This window comes from Mobula hypostoma, assembly GCF_963921235.1.
Source record: "Mobula hypostoma chromosome 13 unlocalized genomic scaffold, sMobHyp1.1 SUPER_13_unloc_1, whole genome shotgun sequence".
NCBI lineage: Eukaryota > Metazoa > Chordata > Chondrichthyes > Myliobatiformes > Myliobatidae > Mobula > Mobula hypostoma.
Window position 1 is genome coordinate 211,452 of NW_026948145.1, and position 13,345 is coordinate 224,796.

Sequence of the window (13,345 nt, forward strand, 5' to 3'; positions counted from 1 at the left end):
ATGGTTTCCACAGAGGTGGATTAGTTTGGGATGGATAAATCTGGGATGAGATTCCAGGGTGGATCAGTTTGTGGTGGGTTTACAGGGTGTGAATTATTCTGGGATGGGATTACAGGTGGTAGATTAGTTTGGGATGGGGTTACAGAGAGGTGTATTAGTTTGGGACAGGATTACAGAATTGTGGGTTATTTTGGAATGGGGTTACGGGGATGGGATAACAGAGAGCTGGATTAGTTTGTGATGGGATTGCAGTGATGTGGATTGGTTAGGGATGGGATTACTGAAAGGTGGATTACTTCGGGATGGGATTACAGCAGGTTGATTAGTTAGAGACTGGATGACAAAAATGGATTAGTTTGTGTTGAGATTATGGGGATGGATTAGTTTGGGATAGGAATTCAGTAGGTTGATTATTTTGGGATGGGATTACCGGGGGATAATGGTGTGGTGGATTAGTTTGGGATGGGATTATGGGGATATATTGGTCTGTGATGGAATTACAGAGAGCTGGATTACTTTGAGATAGGATTACAGAAATGTGGATTCATTTGAGATGGGATTACTGAGCTGAATTATTTTGGGATGCAGTTATGGGAAGTGGATTAGTTTCAATTGGGATTACAGAGAGTTGTCTTTGATTGAGATGGGATTACATAAAGGTGGATTAGTTTGTGATGGGATAACAGAGATTTGGATAAATGAGGAATGGGATTACAGAGTGGTGAATAAATGTCTGATGGGGTTACAGAGTGGTGGATTTTTTTGGGATGGGACTACAGAGAGGTGGATTGGTTTGGAATGTGTTTACGTGGTTTGATTAGTTTCTGATGGGATTATAATATGGGGGATTGATTTGGGATAGATTACAGAGAGATGAATTTGTTTGGGTTGGGTTTACAGGGAGGGTTAGAGTTAATTTTTGGATGAGATTACTTGTGTGAATTAGTTTCGAATGGGATTATGGGAGTGGATTGTATTGGGATGTGATTAGAGAGTGGTGGATCAGTTTTGGATGAGATTACAGAGAGGTGGATCAGTTTTGGATGAGATTACAGGGAAGTGTACTAGTTTGGGATAGGAATACAGAGAGGTGGATTAGTTTCAAATGGGATTACTGGGGTGGATTACTTTGGGATGGTTTTACAGAGAGGTGGATTAATTTGTGATTGGATTACAGAGGTGTGGTTTAGTTTAGGATGGGATTACAGAGAGGTTGATTGGTTTGGGATGTTATTAAGGGTTTTTATTAGTTTGGAATTGGATTACAGGGGTGTGGATTAGTGTGAGATAGGATTACAGGGGATAATTAGTTTGTAATGGGATTACAGTGTGGTGGAATAGTTTTGGATTGATTTTAGAAAGGTGGATTAATTTGGGATGCATTTACAGATAGGTGGACTAGTTTTGGATGGGATTACTTGGGTGGATTAGTTTGGGATGAGATTATGGAAAATGGATTAATTTGGGATGGAATTACAGAGAGGTGGATTAGTTTGGGGTGCGGTTACATAGTGGGATTAGTTTGGGATGGGTTTACAGAGAAGTGTATTATTTTGCAATGAGGTTACAGAGAGTTTGATTAGCCTGGAATGGGATTATAGAGAGCTGGATAAATTTGTGGTGGGGTTACAGAGATGTGAATTAGTCTGGGGTGGGATTACATGGATGGATTAGTTTGAAATGGGATTACAGTGCATAGATTATCTTGGAATGGTGTTACAAAGAGGTGGATATGTTTGGGATGCAATTATGGGAAGTGAATTAGTTTAAAATGGGTTCACAGAGAGGTGAATTAGTTTTGGATGGGGTTATGGAGAAGTGGATTAGTTTAGGGTGGTATTACAGAGAGGTGAATTCGTTTGGGATGGGGTTACGGAGAGGTGGATTAGTTTTGGATGGGGTTATGGAGAGGTGGATTCGTTTGGGATGGGGATACGGAGAGGTGGATTCGTTTGGGATGGGGTTACTGAGAGGTGGATTAGTTTGGGATGGGATTATGGAGAGGTGAATTAGTTTTGGATGGGGTTACGGAGAGGTGGATTAGTTTTGGATGGGGTTACGGAGAGGTGAATTAGTTTTGGATGGGGTTATGGAGAGGTGAATTAGTTTTGAATGGGGTTACAGAGAGGTGGATTCGTTTGGGATGGCGTTACGGAGAGGTGGATTCATTTTGAATGGGGTTATGGAGAGGTGGATTCGTTTGGGATGGGGTTACAGGGAGGTAGATTAGTTGGGATGTTATTACAGAGAGGTGTATTAGTTTACAGGACCTAGTCTGAGATGTCAGAGCCAGTAAATATTTTACAATTTCTTGCATGAATGTGGAACTGGAAATGTGATTGCGTTCCATAACAAGAATGGGCTTTTCATGGCTTTCCCATATCTGGGCTGTGTTTTTTTATTTAGGGTGGAGTGATTTAGTTGTAGAATCCTGTTCAAAAACGTGGTTGGGATTCTGAATTCCCAGTAGGATAGCTCGTTTGAGAGTGTGATTTGGGGACATAAGGAAAGAGGAGAGGTGATTGCGGATTGTAAACTGTTATGAAATGTGTTGTTTTCTTTAAGCAGTATAATGCAACATAAAAAATTACTACAAATGAATACAGAACTAAATAAATTAATGGTGCAAAAGTGATATAGCGAGTTAATGTCCATGGAACATTCAGAGGGGTAAAACTATTCCTAACACATTTAGTGTTGGCCTCCAAGCTCCTGTATCACCTGTCTGATAGTAATAATGAGAAGAGGGCATGCCCCAGATCGTGAAGGTCCTTAAAGATAGATGGCACCTCCTTGTGAAGATGACATTGATAATGGGGAAGGTTGTGCCTGTTATGGAGCTGTGACCTCTTTTGTTCCTGTGCATTGGAGCCTCTACACCAGGCAGAATGCAACCAGACAGGATGCTCACCAATGTACACCCGCAGAAATTTGCCAAAGTCTTTGGTACATACCAGATCTCAACATTCTAATGAAGTGCAGTCACTGGTGTGCCTTCGTGACTGCATTAATAGGCTGGTGCACAATACGTCCCGACATTTCCAAGCGATCATCAATTTTCCTCTCAGATTGTTTCTCAATAGTCTCCCCAATCTTGCACTCAATGTCAGTAAGACCAAGGAATTAATTGTGGACTTCAGGGAGAGGAAGCAGGAGGGCACACACCTGTCCTCATTGATTGATCAGTAGTGGAAAGGGTAAACAGTTTCAAATCCCTGGCCGTCAACATCTCAAGGGAAGAAGGCACTCCACTGGCAAAACTTCATTAGGAGTTTGAGGAGATCTGGTATCTCCTCCAATTTCCCACAAATGTCTCCAGGTTATTTGGTCAGAAGGTTCTCCACAGTACATCCGTAGAAATTTGCTGGAGTGTTTGGTGACGAGTGTTTGGTGACAAACCAAATCTCCTCAATCCCTGGACAAAATATAGTGATGGTCGCGCCTTCATCTTTGCATTGATATGTTGAACCCAGAAAAAATCCTTTGAGATGTTGATGCCTAAAAACTAGAATCTGCACACCCTTTCTGCTGTGGACCCCGCAATGAGGACTAGTGTGTGTTCTCCCAACTTCCCTTTTCTGAAGTTCCTTGGTCTTACTGACATTGAATACAAGGCTGTTGCTGTATCCTCACTCAATCAACCAACCTAGATCATTCATGACTGCCTCCTTGTTACCGTCTGAGATTCTGCCAACAACAGTGGTGTCATTGGCGAATTGATGGATGGAGGTTGTGCTTAGCCACAGTCATGAGATAGTCATTACAGTTCCAGGTTTGAGGATGCAACAGAGCAAATGTGATTCTTGGTCTGGGGCAGAGACCAAATGTTTGCAGTTGAGACGGAGAGTCCATAAATGAGATGACATGGCAGAAGTTCAAGAGGGAGGGTGAGTGAGGGACAGATAGGGTAAGAGTGGTCCCAGAGTACGAAGAGGGAGGCAGGGTAGAGGAGAGTCTGGGATTGAGTTTATACCGCGGAGACAGTTTACAGGTGAGGATGGGAATTGGTGGGGTCTGGTTACACCCAGGGTCCTGGCACCCTCACCTCCTATCCGCAGGGAGAGGATACATGTGTGCCCACACGCAGGGACAGAGCCTGAGTAACATGGGACAGGCAGTAGGGAGGGCTCTGATATGAAGAACGGGTGGGGGTGAAGTGAGGGAGTGCTGCATTGTGTGAGGGTCAGTGAAGGAGCACCACGATCTGGAAGGGGTGGTGAGGAAGGGCCAGTTATGGAGGGTTGGTGAAGGAATGCCACAATTTTGATACTAATTTGGAGTTCCTAAATTTGTGAGAGCTCTGTGCTCTGATTCCTGTTTCTGCAACTTCTCTATTTCTCCCTCTCCCCCGTTTGCTCTCTCTCTCTCTCTCTCTCTCCACCAGATCCTCTTTCACAGGTCACCCAGTCGAGCATTGACCACGCTGTCATCGGTGGGATTGTGGCCGTCATTGTCTTCATCGTACTGTGTCTCTTCATCGTTCTGGTCCGCTATCTGATCAGACACAAGGGTAAAATACTCCCTCCCCAAAACCCCACCCAATCTCTGTAAGCCCCTCCTCTTTCTGTCTCTGTAACCCCTTCCAGCCACTACACCCCTCCCTGTCTCTGTAACCCATCCCTCCCCCAGGGTCCTACATCACCCTGTCTCTGTAAACCCTACCAACCCCTGAAATCCTCTCTGAATCTGTAACCTCCCCCTCCTCCAATACCAACACCCCTCCCTGTGTCTATAACCCTCTCCAGCCCCCACAGCCCACTGTCTCTGTGAGACTCTCCACCCCCTAGACCCCTTCTTGTCTCTATAATCTCCTCTGGCCTCTAAACTCCTCCCTGTCTCTGTAACCTCTTCCAGCCCTGCACCCCTCTCTAAATCTGTAACCTCTCTGATCCCTACACCCCTCCCTGTCTCTGTAACCCCCTCCAGCCCCTACACCCCTCCCTGTCTCTGTAACCCCCTCCGATCCCTACACCCCTCCCTGTCTCTGTAACCCCCTCCAGTCCCAACACCCCTCCCTGTCTCTGTAACCCCTCTAACCCCTACACCCCTCCCTGTCTCTGTAAACCCCTCCAGTCCCTACACCCCTCCCTGTTTCTGTAAAACCCTCTGGCCCCCGCACCCCTCCCTGTCTATTAGAATACATTTACCCCCCTCTGAATGGATTTCCTTGCCCCCTCCTGCAAATTCCATAGATGTCCTCCTTCTGCCATGCCAGCATGAAAACATTACCAGGCCGTGGGTGTCCATGTTGCACGGGGCCTAATCTCTGCATTTCCTTCGATAAACTGGCCTCTCTCCATTGCCCATCACCCCCGCTGGCTCACTGGCTCACTGCCCTCATTCATGTTGAACTGACAGTGGCTTGTGATCTGGAGAACCTTGTCTACATTAAATGTGGAGAGGGAGCATCACCTTCTCCCCCCACCACTGGCCCTGTGCATGTCCAGGCTCGGGACTCCCTGCATCTCTCAGCCCAGCCCTGGCCCAGTTATGAAATCCACCTTCACTCTACCCTTGATGTTCAAGAAGTTTAGGAATGGGTAAAGCCTCTGAAGTCTTGCCCAGATAGAAGGCTGCATTTGGGCCTGGCCCCAGCAAGTGACTGGTCTCATCAGGCCTTCCTGCAAACGCAGGCCGAATTAGTGAGAGGGGCTGAGCAGTCTGGCCCCCAACTCCGCAGAGCTTGACTCTGGTCTCCCACCTGCAACAGGACATAAGTAATGAACAGGAATTGGCCATTTGGCCCATCAATCCAATGCCCACCATTAAAAAATTTGTGGCCATTGACTCGGCTCCACCTACCTGCTGTTTCTCCAAAAACCTTAATTCCATAGAAACTTAGAAACAGAGAAAACCTACAGTACAATACAGACCCTTTGCCCACAAAGCTGTGCCGAACATGTCCTTACCTTAGAAATTACTAGGCTTACCCATAGCCCTCTACTTTTCTGAGCTCCATGTACCTATCCAAAAGTCTCTTAAAGGACCCTATCGTATCCGCCTCCACCACCGTTGCCAGCAGCCCATTCCATGCACTCACCACTCTCTGCATAAAAAACTTACCCCTGACATCTCCTCTGTAGCTGTCCCCAACACCTTAAACTGGTGTCCTTCTATGGTAACCATTTCAGTCCTGGGAAAAAGCCTCTGACTATCTACACTATCAATGCCTCTCATTGTGTTGTACACCTCTGTCAGGTCACCTCTCATCCTCCATCGCTCCAAGGAGAAAAAGCCAAGTTCACTCAACCTATTCTCATAAGAAATGCTCCCCAATCCAGACAACATCGTTGTAAATCTCCTCTTCACCCTTTCTATGGTTTCCACGTCCTTCCTGCAGTGAGACGACTAGAAATGAGCACAGGGGTCTGACCAGGGTCCTATATAGCTGCAACATTACTTTTTGGCTCTTAAACTCAGTCCCACGATTGATGAAGACCAATACACCATATGCTTTCTTAACCACAGAGTCAACCTGCGTAGCAGCTTTGAGTGTCCTATGGACTCAGACCCCAAGATCCCTCTGATCCTCCACACTGCCAAGAGTCTTATCATTAATGCTGTATTCTGCCATCATATTTGACCTACCAAAATGAACCACTTCACATTTATCTGGGTTAAACTCCATCTGCCATTTCCCAGCCCAGTTTTGCATCCTATCAATGTCCCATTGTAACCTCTGACAGTCCTCCACACTGTCCACAACACCCCTAGCCTTTGTGTCGTCAGCAAATTTACTAACCCATGTCTCCACTTCCTCATCCAGGTCATTTATAAAAGTCACGAAGAGTAGGGGTCCCAGAGCAGATCCCTGAGGCACACCACTGGTGACTGGCCTCCAAGCAGAATATGACCTGTCTACAACTACTCTTTGCCTTCTGTGGGCAAGCCAGTTCTGGATCCACAAAGCAATGTCCCCTTTGATCCCATGCCTCCTTACTTTCTCAATAAGCCTTGCATAGGATACCTTGTCAAATACCTTACTGAAATCTATATACTCTACATCTATGGTTCTATCTTCATCAATGTGTTTAGTCACATCCTCAAAAAATTCATTCAGGCTCATAAGGCACAACCTGCCTTTGATAAAGCCATGCTGACTATTCCTAATCATATTATGCCTCTCCAAATGTTCATAAATCCTGCCTCTCAGGATCTTCTCCATCAATTTACCAACCACTGAAGTAAGACTCACTGGTCTATAATTTCCTGGACTATCTCTACTCCCTTTCTTGAATAAGGGAACAACATCCGCAACTCTCCAATCCTCTGGAACCTCTCCTGTCCCCATTGATGATGCAAAGATCATCGCCAGAGGCTCAGCAATTTCTTCCCTTGTCTCCCACAGTAGCCTGGGGTACATCTCGTCTGGTCCCAGCAACTTATCCAACTTGATGCATTCCAAAAGCTCCAGCACATCCTCTTTCTTAATATCTACATGCTCAAGCTTTTCAATCCGCTGTAAGTCATCCCTACAATCGCCAAGATCCTTTTCCGTAGTGAATACTGAAGCAAAGTATTCATTAAGTACCTCCGCTATTTCCTCCAGTCCCGTACACACTTTTCCACTGTCACATTTGATTGGTCCTATTGTCTCATGTCTTTTCTCTTGCTCTTCACATACTTGTAGAATGCCTTACAGTGCAAAAATCTATCCATGTTTTAAATGTATTTAATGAGGTACCGTAGCCTCTACTGCTTCCCTTGGCAGAGAATTTCTCAGATGTACTACCCTCTGAGGAAAGCAGTTCCTTCTCATCACCATCCTAGATCTTAAGTCTATGTCCCTTATTCCTCGTCTCAAATACTTACCCCCCCTCATAAATTTATATTGTTATTCTGAGTTCCAGACCCAGGCAGTGCCATCTCTGCTCATAGGCTAAACCCTGTACCTCCAGAATGAAGCTCTTAAACCTCTTCCACACTGCTTCGAAAGCCAGTGTAGAACCGACTCCCATCCTAACACACAACCCCTCTCCCCAACAGGCACCTACCTGACTCACGAGGCCAAGGGCTTGGATGATGCTCCAGATGCTGACACAGCCATCATTAACGCGGAGGTGGGTCACTCCAGCTCGGAGGAGAAGAAGGAGTATTTCATTTAGTGCAGGAGCGAGGGGGAGAGAGAGCACGGGAGAGAAGAGAAGTGAAGGGTCCCGGCGGTTGAGAAGGAGATGGGAGCACCTTGGTCCACTGCCGGTGAGAGTGGATGGCTCCTGCGCCTGCACAAGCACCACCAGAGTTTGCTCAAACTTATGCCTAGCGTGCAGCCTGATTATAACTTACTGTCGTAAACACGATCGCTGTTAAGTCTAGTTATTGGTTTAATATCCTTCTGTTCAAAGATTTATTTGTGAGAGAACAGGAGGAACAGAGGGGAGGGGTAGGGAAAGAAAGCAGGCCAGTAAATTCTGATGGGTATGGGGACCAGACATCATGGGCAATGTCCATCCTCGCCTGGGTTTTTTCAAGATTATTCCTCCAAATAATGCCGTGGAAGTGTGTGATGGGACAATGTAGAGGAAGCTTCACTCTGTGTCTGACCTGTACCCTGGGAGTGTGTCATAGGACAGTGTAGAGGGAGTTTCACTCTGTGTCTGACCCATTCCCTGGGAGTGTGAGATGGGACAGTGTAGAGGGAGCTTCACTCTGTGTCTGACCCATTCCCTGGGAGTGTGAGATGGGACAGTATAGAGGGAGCTTCACTCTGTGTCTGACACGTGTCCTGGGAGTGTGTGATAGGACAGTGTAGAGGGATTTTCACTCTGTGTCTGACCCGTACCCTGGGAGTGTGTGAGGAGACAGTGTAGAGGGAGCTTCACTCTGTGTCTGACCCGTGTCCTGGGAGTGTGTGATGGGACAGTGTGGAGGGAGTTTCACTCTGTGTCTGACCCGTGTCCCGGGAGTGTGTGATGGGACAGTGTAGAGGGAGCTTCACTCTGTGTCTGACCCGTGTCCTGGGAGTGTGTGATGGGACAGTGTGGAGGGAGTTTCACTCTGTGTCTGACCCGTGTCCTGGGAGTATGTGATGGGACAGTGTAGAGGGAGCTTCACTCTGTGTCTGACCCGTGTCCTGGGAGTGTGTGATGGGACAGTGTGGAGGGAGCTTCACTCTGTGTCTGACCCATGTCCTGGGAGTATGTGATGGGACAGTGTAGAGGGAGCTTCACTCTGTGTCTGACCCGTGTCCTGGGAGTGTGTGATGGGACAGTGTAGAGGGAGTTTCACTCTGTGTCTGACCCGTGTCCTGGGAGTGTGTGATGGGACAGTGTGGAGGGAGCTTCACTCTGTGTCTGACCCGTGTCCTGGGAGTATGTGATGGGACAGTGTAGAGGGAGTTTCACTCTGTGTCTGACCCGTGTCCTGGGAGTGTGTGATGGGACAGTGTGGAGGGAGTTTCACTCTGTGTCTGACCTGCACAACTGCTGGCCTGTCTTGGCGACAGATATTTCCTGCATTTTGGAGTTTGGCGGCATTATCGATGTTTGCATGGTCACCCCTCAGCAGCAAGTCCTCTACCCTGGCTAAGCATTGGAAGACAGCTGCATCACTGGTCTTCCAGTTTCTCAATAGTGACCCTTTGGGCTTGATTGCAATAGGCCAAGTCTTACTACCCCTCCCAACCACACTCCTGTTCTGCAAAGTTTGATATGATTGGCTGGAATTATATACATATACGTTATAAATATATACATATAACTATGAATAATAAGTGGATGTCTACATGTGTCTTGAAAAAACAGCACTGCAATTGGCTGGGAGTTTTCACGTGTATATTAAGCAGCGCTGTAATTGGTTGTTTGCTGTGTCTGCACTCTGCCCCACACACAGTAAGGGCAACGTGTTGTATCTGGGTTTGGTCATTGGGGGTATTGGGTGTTGTTTTTGCAAATATTTTAAATAATAAAAGGGAAAGATTTAAACCCTTCAGCGAGAGATGTGTTTTCCTTTCTGGGTTGGCACTTGAGCCGCAGGTGGTCAAGGAAAGGCACTGAGGAATGGAACAGTTGGCTCGGTCTGCAATGAGAGAGTAAGGAATCGGCAAAGGCCTGACTGCTGGAAAGTATTCCTGTGGAGAGGGAAGGAAGAGCGGGAGAGTGGGAGTGGGGCATTGATAGGAGAGGGAGGGGTGGGGGAAGGGGAGGGAATGGGGTGGGCAGAATGAAGGATTGGATTGGTTTGCAAGGGAGGGGCTGGGTGGGAGGGGTTCAGGAGGGGTGGGTTTGGGGGGGTAGTGCGGTATTTGGGAGAGAGGGTCACAGGTGCAAATTGAATGCAACAAAGTTGGACTTCACCTAAACGCTAAAAAGACAGTACATGGTATTTAACTGCAACAAAGGTACTCTCAAGGCCGGAGAGAATGATACCATTAAGAAAGTCTTTGACTACAAGTACCTCGGGTCACGAATGATGAGTTCGGAGAAGGTCATAAAGATACAGAAGGTGCTGGCATGGAGGGTTTTGAACGACATGAAGGAAATCTGGAAGTTGAACCTGACCAGAGGGCTTAAAAAGAGGATTTTCATAGCAGTCATAGATTCCATTCTCACGTACGGATGTGAGATGTGGACACTTACCAAGACGATGTGAAAGTCTCTAGATGGTTGCTATACACGAATGCTCCGGATGGCTCTTGACGTGAGTTGGCAACAGCACATGACGAACGTCGAGCTCTATGACAACCTACTGATGCTCTCCACTAAAATCGAGGTGAGAAGACTGCAGCTAGCGGGGCACTGTCTACGCCACCCCGAGCTACCTGCCAGCCTAGTCATCATACGGGAGCCAGGCACGGGAGGATGAACCCTGGGCGCCCTCCCAAGACTATGGTCAATACGCTCCTAGAAGACAGCGGCACGGCTAATGTAGATGGACTGAACACACTGATGAGGGAGAGGGAGAAGTAGAGGGTCTGTCATCGTGCCCGACGCCAGCCCCCTAGGCCTGAGTCGACGTAGTACTGGTAGTAGTAGTAGTCATAGGTGAAGAGGGATTGTGGCAAGAGGGAGTAGCTTAGGGAGTAAGGAAGGTGAGAAGAGGCAAGTGTAGGGTTTGGCAAGGAAGTGCATGGGAGGGAGAGGGACATGTTTGAAGCGAAGGGGTGAGAGGGAGACTGTCCTGTAGGTTCTGTGAACGGACGAGAGCAAAATCAACTGGCAGTCTTTGAGGGGAGAGGAGTAGCTTTAGAGAAACATAGACTCTCGAAGAGTTTACTGCAGGGGTTAGGAGGCCAAGGGAAGAGAGAGAGAGGCTCCCATCTAGTGCTGGTGCCTCAACAGAGGTTGGGGGGTGGGGGGAGAGAGAGAGAGACTGTCTCTGAAAGGAGTCCTTGTTGGGCTCAGAGAGAGGAGTCTCAGTGAGTGGGGTCTCTGATGGGCTGTATCTAGGATGGGTTCTTCCATCTCTCTTTCTTCCTCTCCCTCTCTCTCCCCCCCCTTCCTCTCTTTCTTTTCCTCACTTTCTCTCCCTCCCCCCCCTCCTCCTCCCTCTCTCCCTTTCCATCTCTTTCTCCCCCTCCCCATCCTCCTCCGTCTCTCTCTCCCTCTCTATCCCTCCCTCTTTGCCTCAGGCTGGCCTCCAAGCCTTTGGCCTAATTTTGCCTGTAAACTGAGGCTGTTGCCCCTGGCAACGCCAGGCAGGGTGAAGCCATGAAGGCTCATAGGCCCGTCCCCTTTTGTTACTGGCCCCTCCCATCGGCACAGAGTGAGGGGGTTGGCGGAATGAGGGACAGTGCTCTATTGTTATAGCTGGGTTGTGTGAGGAGGAAATGTGAGAGAAAGGACATCAGATTTCAATCGAGGCTTGGGACCCTGGCAGTCTGGAGGCAGACTACAGTCTGGCTAGGAACTCTCACTGCCAGTCCAGTCACCACAGGTACTGGAGGGGCGCAGGGGTCTAGCGCACAGGACAGGCAGAGGGAGAGAGGCCCAGACTGAGAAGGACGGGGTTGTGTTGGGAAAGAGAGAGAGAGAGAGCCAAGAAAGAAAAGTGTGAGAGAGGGACAGGGAGGGAGAGGAGAGAGCACAGGCAGTGAGGTATAGGGACAGAGAGAGAGAGAGAGAGAGAGAGAAAGAGGGGAGAAAGAGTCAGAGGGCACAGAAATAGAGAGTGAGGGAGATAGGGACAAAGAAAGAAAGTGCACAGAGAAAGAAAGTGCAGGAGACTGGCTCAGGGAGAGAGGAGGAAAGAGAAAAAGAGTGGACAGAGAAAGAGAGAGAAGGAGAGAACATGTGAGAAAGGGTGTGAGGCAGAGGCAGATGGATAGAGAGTGGGAAAGAGACAAAAGGCAGAGGAGATTTTGTATTTGGAGTTTCTTGGTACAAGAAAGTGGGGTGGGAAAGGAGAGTGGGTAAGCAGAGGGAGTGACAATAGTGATCTAAAGTGGTTTAAGGAGAGGCATCTAGGACAGGGTGAGGGAGAGGATTTAGTAGAGAGGGGAACAGAGACAGAGGAGGAGCAAGATGGGGAGTGTGGTGAGGGGACTGTCTGGGACTGTCGCATACTAACCACAGATGGGGATTTAAGAGCCCAGTTTGGAACGATGGAGGGCCTCCAACCCAGGGAATGGTGCATCCAGCCGGTGACTCAAGGGATCAGCCTGTGCACATTCTGTCCTGAACCCCACAAGTATTAGCCCACTACCTCAGGCCTTCCCTCCTCTGCCAACAGTGAAATGACGTGCAGCCGTCTCATCTGCTTTGTCCTTGCAGCGTTCTGCACTCTGTCCGTCTCTTCTGCAGGTAGGAGCAGCTCGGGTCAATCCGTGGGATTGGTTGGACTAGTGGAGAGAAACAATGGGGGACGGGAGACAGGGTGGGACGGGGTCAGGGGAGACAGTAAGGAAACAAGACCTTCGACCCAACTGAGCCATGCCAACCAAACTTCCTATCAAACGAGTACTATGTGCCCATGTTTCATCCATTGATAAACATTTCTCATCCAAGTATCTTTTAAATGTTGTTAGTGCTCTTGCTTCAATCACTCCCTCCGGCAGCTCATTCCAGATACTGACCAACCTGTGTACAAGAAGGGCCAGAGCCACATCTACTTTCTGAGGAGACTGAGGTCCTTTGGAGCATGCAAGCCTCTCCTTCACATGTTCTACCAGTCTGTTGTCGCTAGTACAACCTTCTATGTGGTGGTGTGCTGGGCCAATGACATTGACACGGGTGATGCCAACAGGCTCAATAAACTGATTAGAAAGTCTGGCTCTGCTTTTGGAATCAAAATGGACACCCTATAGGCTGGAATATAACAAAGGACCCTACTGAAAATCCTGGCAATTCTAGACAATGTTTTTCACCCTCTGCATGCTGCCTCAGCTGAGCAGAGGTGCACTATTAAT

At 48.0% G+C, this 13,345-nt stretch overlaps 1 protein-coding gene across 1 annotated transcript in view; it reads left to right on the plus strand.

Annotated features, from left to right (window-relative positions):
* The window catches only part of LOC134341275 (cell adhesion molecule 3-like), a 51,137-nt gene extending 41,209 nt beyond the window's left edge, over positions 1 to 9,928 (plus strand). The window contains exons 8-9 of the mRNA XM_063039138.1: positions 4,385 to 4,510; positions 7,987 to 9,928. Coding sequence (XP_062895208.1) covers positions 4,385 to 4,510; positions 7,987 to 8,105 — 245 coding nt within the window. The 3' untranslated portion in view covers positions 8,106 to 9,928. The remainder of the gene's footprint in view (positions 1 to 4,384; positions 4,511 to 7,986) is intronic.
* The last annotated feature ends 3,417 nt before the right edge of the window (positions 9,929 to 13,345 follow it).